This window comes from Acartia tonsa, chromosome 11, assembly GCF_053477335.1.
Source record: "Acartia tonsa isolate MP-2025a chromosome 11, ASM5347733v1, whole genome shotgun sequence".
NCBI lineage: Eukaryota > Metazoa > Arthropoda > Copepoda > Calanoida > Acartiidae > Acartia > Acartia tonsa.
The window spans coordinates 17,176,252-17,200,922 of NC_137270.1; the positions used below are offsets into that span (position 1 = coordinate 17,176,252).

Consider the following 24,671-nt stretch of genomic DNA (forward strand, 5'->3'; position numbering starts at 1 on the left):
CTACGATGAATAACAAATAAACCGCTTGTGCCCTTATTCCTGGCTCGGCAGCCGCGTGTAGGAAAAATTTGAAAAATATTTTGTATGTCTAAATCTGTCCTAGCTTTGATATTTGACCGCTAAGGATTTGTTTATTAGAGCACCAAACCGTGTTTGATTTGTCGAGTTTTGCTTGACAGGCTGCCGAGCCCTGCATAAATGTATTAATATTCATAAAATGTTGCCAATTTATTGGCACAAAGACAGACTTTGCAAATATGAGTTTGTCACGTGTGGGTGTGTTTGTGTGTGTGCTTGTGTATGTAAATTATGCGACGTTGGTTTATTGATTCTTAATCTATGGATTTTCATCGATTTTTAACGCATTAAAATACTTAAAAGATTCGTTATCATGGTACAATTAATATAAAAGAGCTTCATTTATGTTTGAAATTCGGTTCTACAATTTAACGAAGCCTCTTTTCGGTCCTACGTAGGTTTTAAATATTTTGGGAGTAGATAGCATTACATTATGGAGAGAGGGCGAAGCTATTTATTTTGTATTTAATGAAAGGATCGAGTGAACATTAATTTAAACTTTTCTGAATGGCAAATGAATGAGAGGTCAAGTGACTTAACAAATCTTGTAAAAAGACGTTAAAACTGCTTGAAAAAAGCTTTTTTTTCACTGCTTTATAACATTAAAAATTTATGTCTAGATTTCACATATGTTTTTCTGTTATTTTCAATAATTAAAAGACTTCAGAAACCTTAAGTAAATGTACATATCACTTTACCATTGAGAACATCTTAAAGAAATTGATTGGTCATATTAGCAAACAATCCATTATGCTCATGTCAAAATAAGTGTTTTTATACCTAAATTATGAAGAAAGAAAAAAAGGAATATTTTGTCCATAAACGTTGAAGATCAACAAGCCTATTTAAGCACAGAAACCCCCACTCTTATTTTGAAATAAATTAAAGTTAAAATTTATGTTTGTTTCATACTTTCGTTTTTATTAGGTTAGATGGGTAGCCCTGTAGAGTTAGGACAACGCAGGTTTTAGTCCCTTTATTAATCTTTGAATGTTGACACTAAACAAAATAGATTTACAACTCTAATTTTTCTTATAGTTCAGTGTATCGTATCCTATGTATGTAAGGCTAAAAAATCATTTATATATAATTTTTAAAATAGATTTTCTATAGCATATTTTCTTTGTTAATTTTTATGCCCAAAATATAGGAAAGGTCAAGACATTAACCATCAAAAATAAAATCTAGTGAGTTCATGATCAGTGCATTGAGTAGCATGGGTTTGGAATAAGAATTATGAAAATTTAATGAAAAATAACTTGACGAAAAAATATGGTTACAGTTTACAATTTACTATTTGAATAAATTTATAACTTCTTTTATTTCTTTTAAAATTGATTTTTATACTATTTATCCAACGTCCTGTAGGTTAAAAAATAATAAATTTTCAATTTATTTTTGTGAGGTAAAAAATAATGAGAAATCGTGTCAGTAAATTCAGATACGGACCTAGATTTTTTAGTAGATTTTTTTTCAAAATCAAAATCTTGACAAGGTCAGCTGATTTTTTATGTTTCCCGGATTTTTTTTTCAAAATATTTGGTTTATTTAATATTTTTTAATGTGAACTAACCTATAATATAGAGTAGTAAAGTTTCCTTTTTTCCTGTAGCTTAAGATCTCGTAAATTGCTGTCTTTATCGGTTCGTGAATATTTTAGGTGGTTTTAGGCAATTTTCTTGACATCTCCTGCCCTTTTCTAGAATCTAGAGGCGAAGCAATAATTCTAAAAATATTTACAAAAATGTAATGGTTTCTTTTTTACTTGAAAATTAACCAATAATATCGTCTAGCCAAAATAATTTTTCTAAATAAGAATTTCTGACCATTTACTTCCCGACAATTTGTCTTTATTACTAAAAAGTTTGTTCCAATACAAGCATGAATTTGTCCAAAAATAATGTAGAAAAAGTATATTTAATATATGAAAAAAGCTATAAACAGATTTCTTTTTGAAGTGAGTTATAATTTTATTCAAACAAACAGAGGGCCAATAGCATTTTTATGCTTTTTATAGAAAAATAGCATAAAACCAACACAGTGCTTAATATTAATAAAAATTAAAATAGGCTAAATCCAGCCCCAGACCTATGTGAAGCTTCCCTTAAATAAAGGACTCAATCTGTTAAGTAGTTGCAGAAATCTTAAGCTTGAGACAAAAGTACCTAACTACTTATAATAATAGGATAACGTGTACCACCCCCCCCCCCCCTTCAAAAACGGAGAAATACGCCCATGTTTGACAAACGGGGCTAAAAAACTGACCCTAACTTCTTTACAGGAATAAATACGTTGCAACAAAAATTATAGTTAGCAAAATAGCAAAGCATATTTGTATAATATTCTCATATATGCAAATATGCTGTTCTCTTTATACACCTTTATATAAAAAAAATTTTAGTACTATCGTTTTTTGCTTTTTATTAACCATTTATTTAGCTGCCTTTACTGTTATTATTTCGTGTGTGGAAGAAATAAAAAGCATATTAGTCCTGGCTTTAATAATTCTTATCCTGCGAACCTAATATTATACACGGCAGCTAAAGGAAAACGTTTCAGAGATATAAAGGGATAAGGCAATGGCAGATAAATTGAATTGATGTACATCCCGAGTGATGATACAGAATATTACTTCTGTAGATTACAATCAGTGGTTGAAATGTGTGGACACTCAACCTTGAATTTTAATAAAAAGTTCCCAAAGCTGTTAAGCCAACGAATGAGAAAACTTTATTATTTTGGGGGATATAAATTTGCAGATTTTATCTAAAAAAAGGGGACTGATGGTGAAATTTAGTCCAAACTGCCAGTAAATTAACACTTTGAGGCTGCAGACAAGCCGCAGCTGCCGCAGTCGCTTTCTCACGACAAAAAAATCCTTTGCGTCCCTGAGAATTATTAGGCATTAAAAATATATTTTACTGACCTACAAATTCCAATTATTAGAATGAAAATTGCATGCCTATAAAAGTTAGGATTACTTCCTAGATTTTTTCAACTCTCACACACAGTTTAGCACGTAATAATTAGACTGGGACATTTTTGTACATAAATTGCGCAATAATAGGTTAATAAATTGATATACATCCCCTACAAAATTAACCATTCAATAGAATAAATTTTTTGGTTGAAAAGTTTTGACACTACAAGCTAGGAACCAACCAGTCAAATTTTTAAATAGAAAGTACTCAAAGATTTAAAACCAACAAATAAAATAAAGGGATTATAAGACTTATGGGATCATGGAAAGAAAACGAAGTTTCCGGTTTCGTCGTTTTTTCACAGTAGCCTTTCTCAGATTTCTAGCCCCTGCGGGGGGCTCTAGCCCTGCGGGGCAATCATTAACATTTACTTAACCAAACCTAACCTAAAATAACCCTTCAAAAGCTACTGTGAAAATACGATAAAACCGGCAACTTCGTTTTCTTTCCATGATCCGACTTTTGTTACCATTTTTTCTTAAAAAGACACATTTAAAACCTTTTTTTACCTAAAAAAAAGTATTTGTTCAAAAAATGAATTAAATCGTTTTTGTCTATAACAAACAACAAATGTATTGAAGCAAAGAAAGAACTGTTGTAAGGAAAACTGAAAAATCGGGGGGATGACAATTAAAAACTTAATTAATTGTTGCGATTCAAAACAAAGCGAAAATTCAAAGCCGTATTAAAACCCAAGAAAATATTTTGAAAATCTGTTAAATGACAGATAGTATCAATAAATCAATAAGTAAATAACCCCTTTTTAGATTTCACTATTGAATAAACTAGAATGATAAGGCAATATTGATTTTATATAATCATCTATAATACGTCCATGATGTAAGTAAAAAAGGAAAGGTTTACCATAATAAAGCATGATTATCGAAAAAGGCTCTAATTTCTTAGGAAAGGGATTTTAAAATACTATAATAAAAAGTGGCATTGCCCTTAGCCGATAGTATATATCCTATAATATAAAGTAATGAGGTTTTTTTCTGGAGCAAAGGATCTCTCTAACCACTGAACTGATAATTTTTTCTTTACAATGAAGCTTCTTATAGGTTTAGGGTAGGTTTATAACTATTAAAGGGGGTATGTAAGGTATCTCCAATTTCCCAAGAGTATTCACCTCTAGAAAAAAAACCCGAAAACTGTAAGAAAACTTTAACTCTTTAAAACTCAAAATTGGAATGGAAGAGGAAGGATTAAATTCCCAAAAGGAATTTAAGGCAGTTTTTATAATAATAAACGACAATTTGCTAGTAATTTTTGTAACACTACCTCATTGGAGCTATAATAAAGTATCTAAAATTTTCACCTTATAGTCTTTGTTTAAAATAGATATGTCATGCTGTTATTTTGTATCAATTGGATTAGGAAAAATTACTGAAATTAATTTGTTATAATAAATTGATTGTAATTCTTATTTATTATTAATTTTATAACTAAAAAAAGAAAATATTGAAATTGACTTTAACTTTCTAATCTTTTATCGGCTTCCAAAAGAAAAATATGAATTTTAAACATTTTAAATTTTTTGCGCTACTTGTATACATAATTTTCATGGCAATTTTGCAAAATAGGCGTTTTCCCTCAAAATCATTTGTTAAGCAATGAACCCTTATTTTGAAACAAACTGAAAAAAGAGAGGGGTTGGAGTTTTACTTTTGTTGTTTTTTTACTTTAGGTCAGGTAATATATGGTTATAATTGGGTTTGAGTACTTATAGTGAAAAACTACCCCATCCTATATTTTTTATTTATTTCTGAAAAGTGAGGGTAGAGTGCTCGACAGGCATTTGGTGGGAGGGAAAGCACCCAAAAGATCATCCTGTATCATGCATGTACTATTTCAGGTGAACGTAGAGGATATCAACGACAATGCCCCGGTGTTCGAGGAGCCGGAATACAGGAGCGAGGTCAAGGAATCCGTGGCTGTTGGGTCAACTGTTACCACGGTCAGAGCTACGGATTTGGATTCAGGTATAACTATATTTTTTTCTTAGAATCCGCCACTCAAAAAAGGTAATATTTTAAAACTATTTTAATAAGTATTGTTTGGGAGGGAAAGATGATTAAAGTCCCTCAACAGATTATGACGTCATACTATAGAATAGCCGATGAAAGGCCAGTATACACTGGTAACCAATGGTAAAATTTATGCTGGCCTCTCATTGGTTATTTATCGTATGATGTCATAATCTGCTGAGGGACTTTAGTCATATTCTTGGGAGGGAGGGGCCTGACTTAAAAACATTGATTACTTTAAACAAATCTTTATTGATTGATTCAAAGATCAAGTGTTCAAACTCTTGAATAAATAATTTTAATCTATAGAAGTTACAATTTTGTCAACTACATCAAGTGTTCAAACATTGTCTTATGTCTGCAATTAGATTATGTCAATTTAAAATTAAATTACAAATGAATAATAACTTAATTCTAAATAGCATGCAATACATATTAAGAAAATAATTAATCATAACAAAATTAAGAGATTTTTCATAAATTAAATTGTTTAATGATGGTTTTATGTGCTAAAATGTCCATGGCTAAAACTTTGATGTGCATCCCCAATTATGATATAGAAAATTACCGCTTCTGTAGATTACAATTTGTGTTTGAAACTTTAGGAAACTTAAGTTAATGATTCAACCAATCAAAATTAAATGAAAGTCTCCAAATTTGTTTGTTAACCCAACGAATAAACAAAACATTATTATTAAACTTTGGAGACTAGTGTAATTAACAGCCCAATGCCCCCCCCCCCTCCCTTGTAAACTAGGACAATAATGGGGTATAGTCCTTTCCACGACATCCCTCCATAAGGAGCGATTCTTCGTATTTTTAAAATGGCTTTTTATAGGTTATTATAGGTTAGGTTAGGTTATATTGTGTTAGGTGATTGCCCCACAGGGTTAGGTAATTGGCCCCGCAGGGGCTAGAAATAGGAGAAAAGCTACTGTGAAAAATACGAAGAATCGCTCCTTATGGAGGGATGTCGTGGAAAGGACTATACCCCAATAATGTTCATAATTAGCACCATGAAAGTAAGCTAACAACATTGAAATGTAGGTAGAAAGTAGTTTTTAAAGGTTTCAAACCTTCTATGTTATGTCTTTTATACTGCACACATATAGAAACACAATCTAGTATTGCAATCACTATTATTAGCATAAATGGAAATGTAATATTGTACATCTAGATTAATTCTTTTTAAAATGGCTTTGGATTTGCATTTAGAATTGGATTAAAACAGCAAAAAAATCATAACGTAATAGCGAATACTCGTTTAATAAGTGTTATGTTGTTATTATGCTATAATCTCAATAAAATGACAATTTTTTATTGGTGCATTTTTTTGGTAGATTTTTAAATATAAAAATTCGAAGATTTTTTTCTGATTCTTTTGAAAAACACCATCTGTTGTGTCTGTTTATGTTTTGAATGCTATCAAGGTAGAATCAGACCATTGAAATAAGGGCGTATTAAGGAGATAGGGAAGTTTAAGGATTGTTCTGAGGGGGAAAGGAGGGAGGTCGCCACAATTTTTTGTCTTTGAAACTCAGCTTTTGTATAAAAAAATTTTTGTTGAGGGGGGGGGGGAGCTGGTTGGGTTATATAGTTATGCAGTATTGATCTATGATGGGAAAGAAGACTTACCCCAATATAAAAATACTGTTTAGGCCCCATCCTATCAAAAGCAAGCCATTCAATACTTTTTTCTTTTGTGTCAAATATTCAAAATCTAATTGCCCATCTTATAGCTCTGTATAAGAAGAGTGACAGAAACCCAAGTTTAAGCGCAGCTACTCTCTATAACTCATGTCTGTCCGTCGGTCACTACTGTCCTGTTGAAGATTACTATATCTTTCCTTTAATTGACAGAATTGAAAAACTATTTTTACCTATGAAAGGAAACCTTCTAAAATAACATTTCATATTACTTTTTTAAAAATTTGATTTGTTGTTAGATTCTATTACTTATATATAAAAATATTTGTCCTTACTTGAATGCTATTATTTTTCTTCAGTTTATGAAAATGTTTTTTATTGTTCCTTTATTCGTTTTAAATATTTGCGGTGTATAATCCCTTCTGCAAATGTATCTTATCTAAAATCCATGTGTATTTTATGATTATGAAAATTATGCGTAATATAATGTACACTGATATTTGGAACCTATAGATAACTAAAATGTCATGTCTAACATGGTTTGGTATGGTTGAAAATAACGAAAAAATATATCTTTTTATGACATTTACTGTCGTGCACTGGGTTTTGCTATTAGGGGTGATGCGCGAAGCCATCTGAATATTTTAACGCCCCCCCCCCCCCTGCACACCCCACATTAACAATATACTCAAAAGTCAAAAGCGTCCGTTGATTGGTAAAATTTCATACCCCTCTATTCTTTTACTTTAATATTTAATATGATCATATGCAGAAGTGAATGTAAACTCAAGGAGTAAGGGAGGGGACAATGGATCGAATATTCAATTTATAGGAGTCTCAGACTTTGGGTACTGGCTTAAAGGGAATGTGCAAGATTTTAGCAATTTCTGACTGAGTTTGGGTACTTGCGCATGAAATGCCGCTACTCGTTATGTATGTTTTGAATATTGCAGACGGGGAGAAGGGATAAGGGAAGTGGGGACAAGGGAAATAAACACTCGTTGTGTTAGTTTGGAATGTAGCAGACGGGGAGAAGGGAGGTGGGGGCAAGGGGCAAGGGAAATAAACAGAATAAAAAGGGGCCGGGTCCAATAATCTCGTAATATAAAAATCACACCAAAAAACCTCAATATATTTCATCAAAAACAAGTTGTGATTGGAAATATATTATTCAATTAACAATCCCTTTATAATTTCCTATAAATTTATTGGATTAAACTGGATTTCATGCCCTTTCTTTGATAACTCTTATATTGAATTAATTGCCCATTGTCCCCTCCCTTACTCCCTGATGTAAACTAGTATAATGTCAATTGTATTGAATTCTTATCTGTAAAAAAAGATTTACAAAATGCATAAAAAGCTTCACTTTAACTACCATTTTTATGCTTTTAATAGCGAAGCTACTCCTTGATTTAGTTATGTCAGTTTGTCCTTCTGTTCTTGTTATCGACGCATTTAGGAGCTTAAACTTTATATTTAGTAATCTATTAATTAAATGTGAATTTTTACTACAGCCTTTTCTTTTAAAAAAATATTGCTGAGTTACTAAAAGACTTAATTGTCCTTGTATAGAGATATTATTTTATTTTTTGGGGATACTAACATTTCTACAAATGACAAATATTTAGTTATTGTCTTTTCGAATTTTGTCAATTTTAATTGGCAATATTTTTTCATATCTAATTTTTTTTCAGGCAAAAACGGAGCGCTATTGTATAGCATAGAGTCACAATCAAGCAAGCCTGATGTCTTCAGAATTGATCCTAAAACTGGAGTTATTTCTACAAGGTAATTATCATTTTCTTTTGTATTCATAGAATAAATAATATCCGTTAGTTACTGACTTACATATATATATAGACCATCTAAATTAACACCTTCAAATACCAATACCAATTCCATTTAAAATTTCTATAGTTTTTACCTTTCTGTTTATACCCAGGACTGTAAATGATACTGGCTCCTTTACAAACAAGTTCACTCATTTGTTGGCTTTAAAACTTTGGGAACTAATTTATTGTAGTATCTAAACTTTTCTAATGATCATTTGTATCTACAGAAGTCTTTTTTTTAATTGGAAATGTGCATCAGTTTATGATTTGTCCTCTTATCCCTCTCGATATTTGGACTATACCATTTCAATTTTGAACCAACTGACTAACACAACAACTGCAGAGTAGCTTCCCTTCACAAAAATATATTGTAATGTCCCTGTTGGCAAAAATATGCATATTTTTTTCTGTGATTTCTACAGGGAAACAGAGATTGGCAAATTCTATATTTATTATTTGTAATAGAAGCTTTATGATCATGTTATGAAAATTAGTATTTTTTTGTCCGCTGACCAGTGAATTGAATTAATTCTACATTTTTGGGAAGCTTTAAGTAGGTCGCGGGATGGTTTGGGGATGTTTTATGTTTAGTTTTAGGTGTTTGGATGATTTTAGGCTATTTTACTACCCCTCCTTTTCCTAGATGCTAAGGGAAGGGGGCATTTGCGTTTTAAAAACAGGTTATTTGAATTGGGAAAGATGAATTTAACGGAAGACGAAGCAAGTCCCTCAAAAAAAATTCTGACGTCATAAAAATGAGGGATGAGCAGACGAGGAGTGGGAAAGGAAATCCCTAAAAAAAATGGATAATCACTTATTTTTATGACGTCACATTGAGCGACTTTCTTCGTCTTCATCTATTTGCCCTATCCCTGCGTCCCAGAATGTTGTGTGGTATCTGATTTCAGATTTTGCATGCAAACCAAAACTTGACATTTCATAAATACAAAGGTTAAAAGGACAATGCTATCCAAAAATATTCCCGGTAGCAATGCTACTCTTCAAGTGTTTTGTTGATTTGCTTCATATGTTTGCGGCCAAGCCCCTAGAGGTCTCTCAGGGAGGGGAGAGATTATAGGTTTAATCTTAGGTTTAAACGGAAGTTTTTTTTTGTAGAAATAGTATTTTTTCCTAGGGGACCTACTCCTATTTACTACAAGCCTACTCCAGACCTATAACTTATTGCTTAGTTATTATCCTTGTAAAAGATCTTTAAAAGCCATGATAATATTGTCTAAAGTTATCCTTGCTTGTTTATTTTTATATTTCCTTATTTGTCAACTTACAATATATCCTAATAGCTTTTTTCCTTTGCTTTTCTCTAAGGTCAGGGACGTCTAGTAGTGTAAACACTGGCGTAAACAGAGTTTTGATAGGAGGCGTACATATTTATTGAGGGGAAATTTAAATCAGGCCTTATGGAGTTTGGAAGGGACGATTCGTCGACTTAAAGAAAAACAACTGAAAACCTTGCTAATAAAGTTGAAAGTAACATTAATTTCTTGACATTCTTTACAGCCTATCATATGAAATTCAATAGTACAGTCCAGTATTGTGAGCTTTTATAAAATCTGAGACTTACAGTCTTTTTTAATTTCCTAAAATTAAAAGATATTATCTTTTTTAACTTTAGCTCCAGACAAAAAAAAACTTACTTATTTAGTGTATTATACAGCATATATAGAAAACACACCACCCTAATACTATAGCTATAAGTTATCTTATTATTTAAATAGTTAGTCTACATAAAATTTCAAAATATACTGCCTTTTTAATACTAGTTAAAAAGCCTAATAATAAATTGAGAATGTATGGTCTGTCCGAAGTGCTCAGTTAGCGTCATAAGATAACATCTTCCAATATGACTTTATATTATTCAACAGTCACATACGCAGGCATCTAAAGAGATAAGACAATGGCCGATAAATTAATGTACAACCCCGATGATGATAGACAAAATTAACCCTTCTGTAGATTGAAAATAGTGGTTGAAAAGTTTGAACTTGATGAATCAACCTATCAAAATTTACCAAAATCCTTAAAGTTGTTAAGCCAACGAATAAGAAAACTTGATGATAAAACTTTGGGCACTGGTGTAATAAACAGCCCATTGTCCCCTCTCTCTCTCTCTGCACAGACGGGAGCAAGGATATATTTTCAATTTAAAGGCACATTTATAAAAAATCAACATTATCTTATTCGTTGGCTATTGAATTCTGATTTTTATAGAAACTTAAAAATCTATTTAATATTTTTGAACAGCATAACAAAAGTTACCATTTAATTAATCGTTGTAACCACTAATGGACAATAGTTTTCTTGTTTAAGCTTGAACGTGACGTTTTACTTCATTGGTTTGGAAACAAAAAATGCTACACTGCGTCTTTTAGAAGTCATTTTAATGATTCATATGGGGCACTTATTTTCTTAATTATTCTATTATTAAATTACTAGTGGCTACGCCCCCTAGAAGCCTCTAGGGGCACTGGTAGGAGAAGGAAAAGTCGACCACATTCCATTTTAAATTTGAGTTTCAAAAGTGTTAAAAATATATTTTTTTTTTTGGGGGGGGGGGGTGAACACACGCTCTCCAAAAATAGTTTAAAACCTTCCCAGGACCTATAAGAAGCTTCGCTGTAAAGGAGAACAATATCGGTTCAGCGGTTAGCGAGATCCTTCGGGACAGACAAAAAACGCCTACTACTTTATATAATAGGATATCCTCCTTAAATTAAAGAGAGAGGATTTTTGCCTATTAGAAATGATTGGCCTACCAATGGTCAATTAAAATGTATACTGGCCTACTATTGGTAATTACCATTAACTAACCCCCCCCCCCCTACTAAAAATAAAACTATGGTTTCACCTTCCCTCGCTTCAAATGAACATACAAAAACTAAGTGTCCAAGATCGAGCACCAACCATTTTTGCGCATCCTTATTTCACACTTGCTTTGTACTATTTATATGATTTCACATGGTAAGATTAGATAATTACCCGCGTCTTTACATGTTACCTTTAGGGTATACTGATAAGAAAATTCGGGTATAGTCCCTTTTGTGATATCGCACCTTAAGGGGCGATTCTTCGTATTTTTCACAGTTTTCTCCTATTTCTAGCCCCTGCAGGGGGCTCTAACCCTGCGGGGCCATTTACCTAGCCCTGTGGGGCAATCCCCTAACCCAATATAACCTAACCTAAAATAACCTATAAAAAGCCATTTTAAAAATACGACAAATCGCCCCTTAAGGTGCGATGTCACGAAAGGGACTATTCCCGAAAATTCTATAGAAGGTTCGACTTTTGAACTAAAAGCTGTGTCATAACTAAAGATGTTAAACATGGTTAGTTCTGCTGATATGTTATTATGAGCAAGGGAAATGCCTTAACCCGAAACAGGAATGTCAGACAAAGTTAGTGCAATCAAAGGGTTGTTTGTAGGACATTTAACCATGCACTTTATTTGGTGAGAGGTACAAAAAAGTCAAGACCTAATGGCTCATTCCGTTCTCTATAGGCTATCTTGATTAGATATTTGACTATTCCTTAATTCATTACAACAACCCTTTCCTAGTTACATGCTATATTAACTTTTTTGCCCCGAGGTGTTTATTTAAAACAGCTTAGACTTAAATTATTATACTAGGTTAACCCCCTTCCATTTTGTGGTAATTTTCCCTCAGTTAAAAGATAAAAACAATTTGTAGATTTTTCAAAGTGTTTGGAGTTATTTTGATGTGAGTAGAAGGAACATTCTCTGAAAAAACACAAATCAAGTTTTCAGCAAGAATGTTTTATTGTCATTATGGAAACACCAAGCTTGTTTTAAACCTTCTACATGCTTCACGTAAAATCAATGTATAATGATTTTAATTTACAACAAATTTCATGAATATCAAATGTAAATCTAAAACTGTATAATATTGTAATGTTTAATTTTTAATGATATAAAATACCTTTTCATTAAAGATAAATTTAGCTTGCTATTGCTGAGCTGATGTGAAATGGACGCTTTAAACCGCAATCATAGGGCTTAGGGCTGACAACCCTATCCCATGTCCATAAAAAAGCCACATTGTCACAGAAACATTGACAAATTGTCAGCGGCCTATTCTCTCCCTGGGTAGTTCAAAGGGCTTGTTACTGTTTGTGTTATTGCTGAGCTGAGCCACACATGGAATTATCCTTCTTAGTTATCAGGGAGGAAGGGGACATTGGTCTATACTGGTACCCAAAGTTTTATAAATTCAATCTTTCATTTGTTCGTTTAAAACTTACCTAAATCTTGATTGGTTTGTACAAATCAGTAGTTTTCAAACTTTTCCGCCAATAATTTTATCTACATATAGGGTGATTTTGTTTTCGTTCATTGTCTTATCCCTTGAGATCCCTGTAGGTTATGTATTGTCCAACCCAAATTTATTGAAAGGACGATAATTTTCCATAAAATTGGATTTAATTATTTTCAATTTATAAAGTTTTATTGAAAGCAATATTGTTATACCATTAAATACATTTATCTTATGGAACATCAAATTTAGTGTTCTTAAAAAAAAGAAACATTGGGAGCAGGGAAAGGACAATTGACAAAGAATTATCCTCCCCTAATATAAGTTGCTTTCCTTCAAAGTGCTAAGCGAGCTCAAAACCACCCCCCCTCTCCACCTAAATTGAAATAAATTGAAAAAAAGGCGCTAATAACCCTGTACTCAATATAACCTAACCTAACCTAACCTAAAGTGAAGCACAAACAAATGACAACGATGTGGGGGGGGGGGTACTATAACTGTATGAAAAGATTTTAAAATTTTTTTGTTATATTTTTAGGTTACCATTGGACAGAGAAAAAGAGAAGAAACACGTCCTTGTTATTAAAGCTACAGATCAGGTAATTTAATTGGTATTAATTATTTAGCAGGATAGGTCAATGAGAGATAAATCAGGCCTACCCTATTTTAGTAGATTAGGGTTCTATAATGGGGTTGGGTAGATTAACACCCCCATCCCTTTAATTATATAGAAATGTTGTGTTTTTCTAAGGAAGGGTAGAAATGCTCTCTCTCAAAATAGAAAAAAAAACTATCTTGGGGTATTTAATTCTTCTCTAAAATGCAGAACCCTGTCTGTTCAGCAGTTATAGAGATTTTAATAGACACATAGACAGACAAATATACACCGTACTTCTTAAAGATTGAGATTATTAAATTGAGAATCTTTCATACAAAATGGTATATTTAACAAAAGTAAAATTTCTTTGAAAAGCTTATTTCCAACAAAATCTGTCTAGCAGACAAATCTTTTACACGGTGTGTTTTCACTTTCACACATGTATTACATTATTGAATCATCAACAACATGGCCTTTGCCACAAAGGAAGAGAGAGAGGAGGCAATGGGCTGTTTATTACTCTGGTCCCCAAAATTTTCTTATTCGTTGGCCTCACAACTTATACTTTGATTAATTTTGATTGGTTGTTTCATAAAGATAAGTTCACTCGTTTCAACCACTAATTTTAATTTACAGAAGGGGTAATTTTGTGTATCATCATTAGGAATGTACGTCAATTTATCGGCCATTGGCTTATCCCTTTAGATCTCTGCCTTTCCCCCACTTCTTCACTATTATAATTAAACACCCCCACTTATTTATTTACTACTGGCATATGCCCCTTGGGGTCTCTAGATGGAAGAGAGGGGATTGAGTTTAGTTCTCATGGGAGGTACCCTATAAGAGGATTCACTGTATAGGAGAACCATATCGGTTAAGTGGTCAAGATCTGCATACATCATATGTATTATGTAACACGATGCGGATTTGAAGGGTTTACCCTTGTACACAAAGAAAATAACCAAAAATCAGTAAATAAAATATATTCAACAACGATATTGTACCAGATTTATAGGGATATTACATTGAAAAATTATCCCCCAAGTTTACATTTGCAATATATTTTGGGGAAGGAAGGTCTGAAGATTATTTTACTTTAATTCGTGGATTTTCTGTGTGCAAAAATAAAAAAAATTGCGCAAATGTAAATTTATTCATGAAACCAATAAATAAGGGATTGCAAATCATAAAAAAAATTTTTTTGGTAGATTAGAATCAATAGATAGATCAATATTAAAAGTAACATTATGGCAACATGCAACTTTAATATTAAATTTCGACCTAAATGTCCTATTAAATAAAGGTGTTTATGGCTTACATATTTTTATAAATTCGACGATATGCTGATATTATAACTGCAGAACAGTTGTTTTTGGCCATTGAATATACAAAATTCCTGAAAAAAAATGTAAATAAATGTCTTAACTGAAAAGTCTGAACCTATCGCGCAACATTTTTAGCATTCAAGTCCACAATGTATTCATATGTGCAAAAAAATACTCTTTTTCACAAGTAATATTAAACACATTTTACGTTAGAATTTTTAACAGTTTTTTTCACGAATGGACATTTGTAAAATTACATATTTTTTTGAATATTTTGAGAATACACCGATTGGTTGATTTTTTGGTTGACATATGCAAATTTTTTTTGTCTTTTGGCAAATCTTTTTTTAAGCTATAAAGAAAGTAACTTAAATTATAGATAATTTCCATGTTAAAACAGTTTTATTTATATTTTAAAGATTCGAAAGTTTTGCTTTTCTCTCTTTTGAATTTCTCTTGGACTAACAATAGAAGAACATGTTTTATTTAAAGTTTAAGATCTATTTTAAATTCTTTAAAAAGTTAAATTGAAACGAAAATTTCAAAATATGTACAACAATGTAAAAAGGCCCTTTAAATTGCAATTATAGCTTAACAAGCTCTTGTTCATTAAAATCTGAAAAATTTTGAGTCAAACTATAGTAAAAATACAAAAGCAGAGTAAATTAATACTAGGTATTGTCAATAAAACATTGAATTGTACTTGAATATCAGTCTGAATTGTTGTACATATCAGTAAATTAATTTTGTTAAAATCTAAACTTTACATTTTTTTTCATGGCGGTATTTTAAATTAAAAGCATGTTTATAGCCTATTCTAACATTCTGAAGAATAAGTTTTCAAAAGTCTTAACTTATGCCATTTTTGAAGTCATTAGATTAGACGGTATGTTTTTTTTCTACTAGGTTTTATCTCAAAGAATTAAAGTAGGAATATGAAATCAAAGAAAAGTTGAAAGAAAAGGGTTTCTAATACGGAACGGTAAATACATAGGAGTAAGTTAAATCTAATATCCAGCAAAATGATTTCTCCCAAATAATAATCTAATCATCTAATCATCCCAGTTTCATATAGCTCAATAAAAAAGCACTAAATATAAACAGATAAATGGCCATACCAAAAGTAGATCATATCATATATGGATCAGAACAAGAATTAAAAATTACATGAAATTTCGTTCGTCTGTAGCAACTACGGGTCTTTTAAAAACCACCCAAGGGTCTGTTTTCTAATAGTAACACAGCTGGTTTTTAATACATCTTTATTATATAAAATACTAGCGGCTACGCCCCTAGAGGCCTCTAGTGGCACTTTTTTATATTTAAAATATGGCTATTTTGCGTTTGACCTTTATGTTAAACTCTCTTTCTAAAACCCTCCCCCCAAATCAGTTATAAACCTTCCCGGGACATATGATAATCTACCCTGTTAAGGAGAACCCGATCGGTTCAGTGGTTAGCGAGATCCTTTGGTACAAACACACAAACACACAGACACACAAACACACAAACATCCTGTTACTTTAGTATAAGGATATATAATATATGAAATTAAAGCCTTTAAGTTCAACAAGAATATTACAAAAATTGGCTTCTTTAAAGAAATATAATTGTAATGATTAAATAATAACATAAAGACCTACAGACAAGCACCTATCACAAGAAGAGTAGCTTCGCTACTAAAAAAAGACCTTCTGTAAAGGTTTAAAAAGATGCTGCTTGCTTTACTCTATCATTAAGCCAAATAAGGACTAGGAAAAGAAAAGGAAAACTTGCTGAGATAGTTTCTAAAAAGCCACAACAAGCGTCCATACAAAATCCGCCAAATTGAAAATAGCAAATCTGTGAAAGCCAAAAAAAAACACATATCGAATTAGCCTTAATTAGTTTAAGCAGCATAGCAATCTTATAAGTAGGTATGTCCGCACATCCATTACTTTGTAAGATAGCTGTATTTACCTCTTAAATAAATGGGATATCGAAGTAAATTTCATATTTACGATAATAAACTTTGATTTCCTTTAAAATATTCTAATAATTATTCAATTTGCAAACTAAAAAATATTAGCCCTTAGCACAATTGCCCTTGTTCCAATATAATATTATTCCAAGTGTAGTATAGTGTTTTATATCATTTTATGTATGTAATCTAAATTTACAAGTAAAATATATCAGGCTGAAATTATTAGGCTGTCGAGCAAAGTAAAATTTAATACCTTTTTCAGAGCAAATAAATGTTGCTTTGTTTCAGCAAAATTTTCCAAAGTAGCACAATTCTTTACACTGAAAATATTGATTTGACAAAAAATATAAGAAAGATTTATAGTTTACTTTAAAGAATTTTTTTTGGCTAATCAAAATCGAACTATATTAAATTAACAATTTTTAAACTGCGAAAACGCTATAGGCAATCTTTTTTTTATACAACCAATTTATAGAAAATTTGTTACATTTTAAAAATGTCTTCTAAGATACATTGTGGTATAGTTTGTTTGTTTATATGTAGCTTCCCATACACTTTACTTTAAACCTATCTAAGGGGATAAGACAATGGACAATAAATTGATGTTCATCCCCTGCAATGTTAACACACAAAAATAACCCTTCTAAAGATTGCAATTAGTGGTTCAAACGTTTGGACACTCAACCAATCAAAATGAATTATAAGTCCCCAAAGTTGTTCAGCCAACAAATATGTTATTATAAAACTTTTGGGACTAGTGTAATAAGCAGCTACTTTTCTGTCCCCTTCTTAACTATTATCAGAAAGGGGTTCAAATGAACAAGGAGGGGTCTTTACAAACTGGCGTGTTAATGTATATAATACAGTTAGGGAGTTGAATCCATTTTTATAGAAGCAGAAATATAATCTATGATTATGGTTTGGACCCTCTAAAACTGTAATCTACCTTTCCACTTTCCCCTCTCTTGGTGAAGATATCTTCAACGCCGATACGATTTTTGAAATTTAAGATTCCACTTTTGCCTCTCTCGGTGAAGATATCTTCAACAAGAGAGACAAAAGTGGAATCTTATTTTTCAAAAATCGTATCGGCGTTGAAGATATCTTTACCAAGAGAGGGGAAAGTGAAAGGGTAGATTACAGTTTTAGAGGGTCCAAACCATAATCATAGATTATATTTCTGCTTCTATAAAAATGGATTCAACTCCCTAACTGTAATAGAGAAAATATATGAGTCTTAGTTTCTTCTAAGGTAAACAAATCCTTTCAATAAACTTTATTAGATATCTCACGATAACCAGGGGTCTAAAGGGATAAGACAATTACCGATAAATAGATATACATCCCCAATGATGAAAGACAAAAATACCCCTTTTGTTAATTACAATTAATGTTTGAAATATTTGGACACTCAACTAAATGAACTAACCAAAATTTATTGAAAGTACCCAAGGTTTTTAAGCCAAATAATAAGAAAACGTAATTATTTGACTTTGGGGACTAGAGTAATAAACAGCCCAAAAATCCCCTTCCTCCATGCACGATAACACACATGGGCTCGGCAGCGGCGACGGATCAGAGATTTATTAAGTTTACTTTTTAAAACAGAAATTTGGCTTAGAATAATAAATTCATTTAATTAAAAAGAATTCGCAAAAGATGTGCAAAAAATACTGAAAGTCATACTCTAGAAAAGAATAATAAAGATTTTATTAATATCAATAAATCTAGAAATTGACTCTTAATTTTTTGAAAACTGCATTAAAGTTAATCTTCAGAATTTTTACTGCAATTTTTCATGAATAATTATTAAAACTGCCTTTTCTGCATATTTTAAAAGTGGCACAGCTACTCTGTAACTAAGATATGTCTGAACGTCTTTTGATTAAAATGCATAAATCCAGAAAAAAAATTCTTATTATATGATGTATGGAAATATTTATCTTTTTGCGATATTTGTGAACATAACTGCTATTATCTAAATAGCTCTACCTATTTTACATTGTTTCATAATTCATTATTAAAACTTTTTAATCAAAAAAGAAAATCAGTGTTTGGCATCAAGCGACATTTTGGTAGGAATAGTGTTACAAATTTAATATTCTAAAATAAGTATCAAATTAATTTATTTTTCAGATTTTATCAAATATTTTAAATGTTTTATTTTATTATTTGTTTGGTTAATAAAAAGGCCAAAAATTAAATATTTTGTAAAGCTACTATTCATATTTATCTTAACAATTTATCCATTCTAAGTAGACAGACAAATCACGAGATACAACAGAACTGGCATACATTCATCATCCTGTATAGAATAGTGTCCTTTTCGTGGATTTGTGGACAACTTCATCCCCCCCCCCCCAAAAAAAAAGAAAGAAATAAAGTTATTGTCATTCTAAGGATCACAAGATTTTGTCGAAAATAATTTAAATTCGGTAGACTAGCTCATAATGGACGTACTTACAATTACAGAAAAATATTGCTTATATATATAGAGTTCCTACGTCTTCAATATTATTTCTAATTGTTAAAGGAATTCTCATGCAAGACTTATAATCACTATACAGGCTATGAAGGCTATATGCCTTAGGAGCGTTTATCGCTAGGCTCATAATACATAGATACATACAAATAAATTAAGATAAACTCCAAATAAAAAGTACAAAATGTTGAAAAAAATAAGGGGGGTTAATTTTAACCTAATGGGAATTTTTCAGAAAAAATGTCCAGATTTTTTAGATGGACGAAATATGAATAGAGAAGAACAAGGATTCTTAACTCAAAGATGGAAATTAAATATCACATTGGTTTATATACTATGATAATTGCTACTTCTTTGTCTATGAAAACATCATTATTTTAAAGTAAATGGTCTTATTGCTAATAAATTTATTACCCTATGTGATAAACTTGCATAAAAATTCCTATATGACGATTTGTTTATTTTAAGTTAACTTTTAACCAAAGCTGCCTCATATTTTAAGCGACAATATATCATTTTCTTTAATCAAACGAAGGAATGGAAAAACAAACCTTTTGCTACCAAAATGTGGTCTCTTTCTAACCAATAATATGATCGGATTGTTACAATTTGCCAGGTTACGGAATTGTTCTTCTAGTTTCAATATTTATTATTCTTAGCTTTTATTTCAAAATTTTAATGAATTTAAATGGGGTATTCCTGTCCAGTTTTTTGTTTAGGAATGAATATTTCTTACCCGAGGGAATAAATGATGGACCGATAGGTCATCATTTATTCACGAGGGTAAGAAATATTCATTCCTAAACAAAAAACTGGACAGGAATATCATTCTCATTTAAACAAAAAACTCATTTTTTTATGCTAAAATGTGGTTTAATTTTGGTTTTTAATATTCATTTATTTCCCGGCTATGATCATTTATATCCCTGATATCAAGTTTCTTTTAATAATTAATAAAAATTCTAAAATCTTCCAAAAAAAATTAAAAATCTTCTAAAAATGACTACCTCCGGGAAATAAATGAATATTTACATCCACTATTTAAGGGGTTGTTTATATGGGAATGTACATTTTGTCTGTTCTTTAAAAAATCAACCTTGGTAAAAAAATCCTCGAAGGAAAAAATTGGAGTCTTGACATTTATGAAAAAAAATTGACAAATTGCTTTGTGCATGAATATCAAAATATCTAGAAAAAATATGAAAATATTGATACAGTATCTATAATTGCCAGTTGAAAGCCTTATATCCCCCCCTCCCGCCTTTTTTTGTGTTGTTTAAAGGTGTTATTATCTGGCTTATGGCTCTTTTATTATCTCTAATTAAAGTAAAATTAGCTACGTGACTATTCATCTATAGTTATTAGTTATCTTATTTGATAATCGATATATTATTGCTTGGATGTTGTATCAGATTTTCAAGTACTATGATAATTCCAGATAGCTAAAATGATGTTGACCCCTATCCACCCCCTTTACACCATCCCCTGTTTTCTTCCTGGATAAACGAAGTCAATATTAGCAACCTAAATTGACGAAAAATTTTCCCATGTCATAATATCCACGTAGTTTATATCCATAAATGTTATGTTTAAATACATTTTTTTTTATATTGACTGATTAACCTAACATAAAAAAGATTAATGATGTTGGCCCCAAAAGACTAATATAAGCATTCTATAACACACACTCACACACACAAACATACATTCATTTCATGCATGCTAACTTTTTCAAATTCGGAAAATACTACATTTTATATGGATAAAGAGCCAAGTAACTATTTTACCATTAGAAGATACTCTTTAAGTTTTGCATATCCGTCCGACATCCCCATTGATGATAAACAAAAATAAACCCTTATATAGATAAAATTAGTTGTTGATAAGTTTGGACACTAATTAAATCATAGAACCCTAAGTTTTTAAAACAACGAAGAATATAATATAAGTATAAAACTTTGGGTACCTAAATACATCCCTTTTTCCATGAAAGGATCATTAAGATGACAATTAAGATGCGCTGATATCTCGATCAATCCCAATCAAGATTGAAATTCAGCCAAAATCAAGGGTATATGTGCATTCAATTCCGCACATGTTTGAATTGCCCTATCAATTTGAAACATTGTATGATGATTTCTGTATCAGTTTGGTACAATTTAGAAAGCGTTGCAACTCTATAATCAATATCAGAGTACGTTTATTTGAATAAAAAAAAACAATAACTTTTCAAAAATATAATCATACTATTGATATTAATATGGATTCCAATTACCATTGGGAATAATTCTATAAGCGAATCATCTCTTATTATTAAGTCATAAAAATGTGAGTATGTCCAAATTAACCATCCTATTTTAAAGTAATTTTGGGGATAGATTTAAATGATTTTTTTTCAAACTCTCAAAAACTGTTAAATAATGTTGAATATTAAAAATTTTATCACTCTATATTTATTCATGTTCATTTGTCTCACCTTCTGATTTGTCATGCTTCGATGTAATGAATGTTAAAACCGTTGTTTATTTAAAATTCTGTCGTAAAAACAAACAATGCGACAGTGAAGGCACAGGAAATATGAAGCAGCAGCCAAACTAACCATAGCTATCATTCTTTCCTTAATTTGACAAGAAAGATGGTATAAATTAGTGAAGCATATGAAACTTGTTTTATAATATGTGGAGAGAAAAAAACGGTTTTTCCCGAATACAAAGCACTGAAATCTCCTCATTACTTTTAAAATAAATTGAAGTTGAAGGGAGTTTTAACCCTGCGGGGCTACTAAGTATGTAATATAGCCTAACTTTACTTGACCAAAAGTGACAAGCGATCAAAATCTTCCCCCTTCTTTTCTTTTTTTTTAATATTGAGGGGGGGGGTTGTTCTTGATTAAGCATTTGAAGTTTTTGTTTGCTTTGTACAGGATTAATTAAAAAAAACTTTTTAAACCAAAAATATATTTAGATCTACATGAGTACAGATCCATCATAGTTAATAACATATTCCTTATAGACAGACGAACATATTCTAATTATTGAATAGCTTCGCTATTTAAAAATTGTCCATCCTAATTTTGACCCATGTAAGAAATATTTATTTAGCGCGTGCCTTCCAGGGATATAGAAGTGATAGGACATCTGCAATACAATTTGGCCTCTGACTAAGATTACTTTTTGTTTTTATTTACCTTTTTTCATTATTATCAGTTGCGTCCCTAGCATATAACAGTTTTTTTTAAGGAAAGGGAGGAGCACAAAATAGCCTAAAACCGCCTAAAGTCTCTTTGAAATGAGATAACATAAAACCATCTTGGGAAAAAAATAGAACTTCCTTGGCTTTTCTAACAGGATACTGCAAAAAATATAGTAATTTAGACAAATTTCTTTTAAATTAAGTAGCGGCTTTGCCCCTAGCATCTAGGGGCTCTATTTCAAGTGCTAGGAAATGGCAAAAAATGGTCTGAAACCATCCCAAGACATAAATCAGAAAATAAAATTGCCTAAAACCATCTTGGGATATATTTGAAGATTCCTTAAAAAGGAGAACTAAATCGGTTCAGCGAGATACTTCGTTACAGAGATAAAAAGCTTATTACTTTATATAATAGGATAATGTACAAATTTACAGATTTTTTTCTATTGGACCATGCCTTTAATCCGTGCAAACGGACGCTAAGCGATTCATACCTTAAGATATATCATAGATATTAGTTGGTTTCAAGGACCTTTAGAGATTATATTATAACAGTAGGATTATTGCAGGTATCTAATGGGATACGACAATGTCCGATAAATTGATTTACATCCCCAATGATGATACACAAAATTACCCCTTCTGTGGATTAAAATTACTGGTTAATACGTTTGAACACTCAACTTGATAAAGCAACCAATCAAAATTCACTAAAGTCCCCAACAAATAAGGAAATGTTATTATAAAACTTTTGGGACTGGTTTAATAAACAGCCCGTTGTCCCCTCCCTCTCTCTCTCTAGATTATTGTCTGCTTCTAGTAGAGCAGCTACTTTAACAAAAGGGAGTCTTGTTTATTGACAAATTTTTAAAATGTAAATTTATTGTTTTTTACTGTATGACATTTTACTGCGTTACTCAAAAACATAACTGTATTTTGTAACTGTTTATAAAAAAAATTTGTAAGTCTTTAGAAATCCTGTAAAAATTCCTAATTTGGCTTGACGTTTTGTCAACTATGGTCATTATTAATTAATTTTAGGGCTATATGTATAATTTAAATAGCATATGCCTCATTTTAATTTATCTTAATTGTAATCTTTAAAAGAAAAGATATACTTTTCAGAGAGAGAAAGGGGCACAATGGGCTGTTTATCACACTAGTCCCCAAAGTATATCAATTTATCGGTCATTGATCCCTGCATAGATTTAATAGTTATCTATCGCATGGTATTATAGACATTCCAGTTTTATTGGCTCTGATATGCCGAAGGCCCGGGCAAACAAAATTTGTATTAGTTTATTTTATTTCTACTTTATTATTCGTCGTTTAAAAGTATCAATGATTATAGCTGACTATACCGACATCATTTTAAATTTTTAGTAGCTGCGCTTTTAATGATATATACAGGGTGTTTTTTAATAGGACATAAATATTGCTTTATTTAACCCACTTACCATTGACAGAAGTTAATAATTTATTTATATTTTTCAGGGTGCCCCAGGTGAAAGATTGAGTGCCACGACAAACCTGTATGTCACAATTTTGGACGAGAACGACAACTATCCACAGTTCACACAAAAGACTTACAACATTGAGGTAATATTGTATTTCATTTGGCCAATAATTACTGAGACCTAGTAGACCGAGGATGTATGCAAGTTTTAGGAAAGTACATTGTACAATCCTAGCATCAAGATTTTGTTTACAAATAGTGTTAAAAAATTAGTTAAGTTATGGAAATATATAAAAAATTAGTTGGTAAGTTTATAAAAGTCTAAAACGACCAAGCTAATATTGCTTGATTCACTTCTACAAGAGACAAAATGAATTGAAAATGATTGCTAAAATCGAAATATATCTTCATGTCTTAGAATAGTGTATTTTTTTAAAATAGGTTGAAAAACATACTAACTTTAAAATCCAAGTTTCTCAAATGGTAATAAAGTTAAAGTTAACTACATCTACTAAAAACACAAAATATGTAGATTAAATGTTCTATTTGTTTAATAAAAAAGTGCAAAAATTACATCTTTCCTGTAGAAACGAATTAGTATTTGTAAGCTTCAAAGTTCTAGTTTCCAGAGTGGCATTACTTTCTTGTGTTGCTTATAGTTTAGGCGCTATAAAAATCGTTAAATTTAAAAAATTCACTGCTAAATTTCAAACATTTGAATGAAGGAAATGTTGTTTTATTTTCCATTGTCCAATCCCTATATTCCTAACATAAGAGTTCATATAACCATAACATTAA

At 31.0% G+C, this 24,671-nt stretch overlaps 1 protein-coding gene across 1 annotated transcript in view; it reads left to right on the plus strand.

The window, feature by feature from the left end:
• The window catches only part of stan (Protocadherin-like wing polarity protein stan), a 239,360-nt gene that overhangs the window by 88,922 nt on the left and 125,767 nt on the right, over positions 1-24,671 (plus strand). The window contains exons 6-9 of the mRNA XM_080176342.1: positions 4,915-5,041; positions 8,431-8,524; positions 13,396-13,456; positions 23,912-24,016. Of these exons, the coding sequence (XP_080032468.1) occupies positions 4,915-5,041; positions 8,431-8,524; positions 13,396-13,456; positions 23,912-24,016 (387 nt within the window). The remainder of the gene's footprint in view (positions 1-4,914; positions 5,042-8,430; positions 8,525-13,395; positions 13,457-23,911; positions 24,017-24,671) is intronic.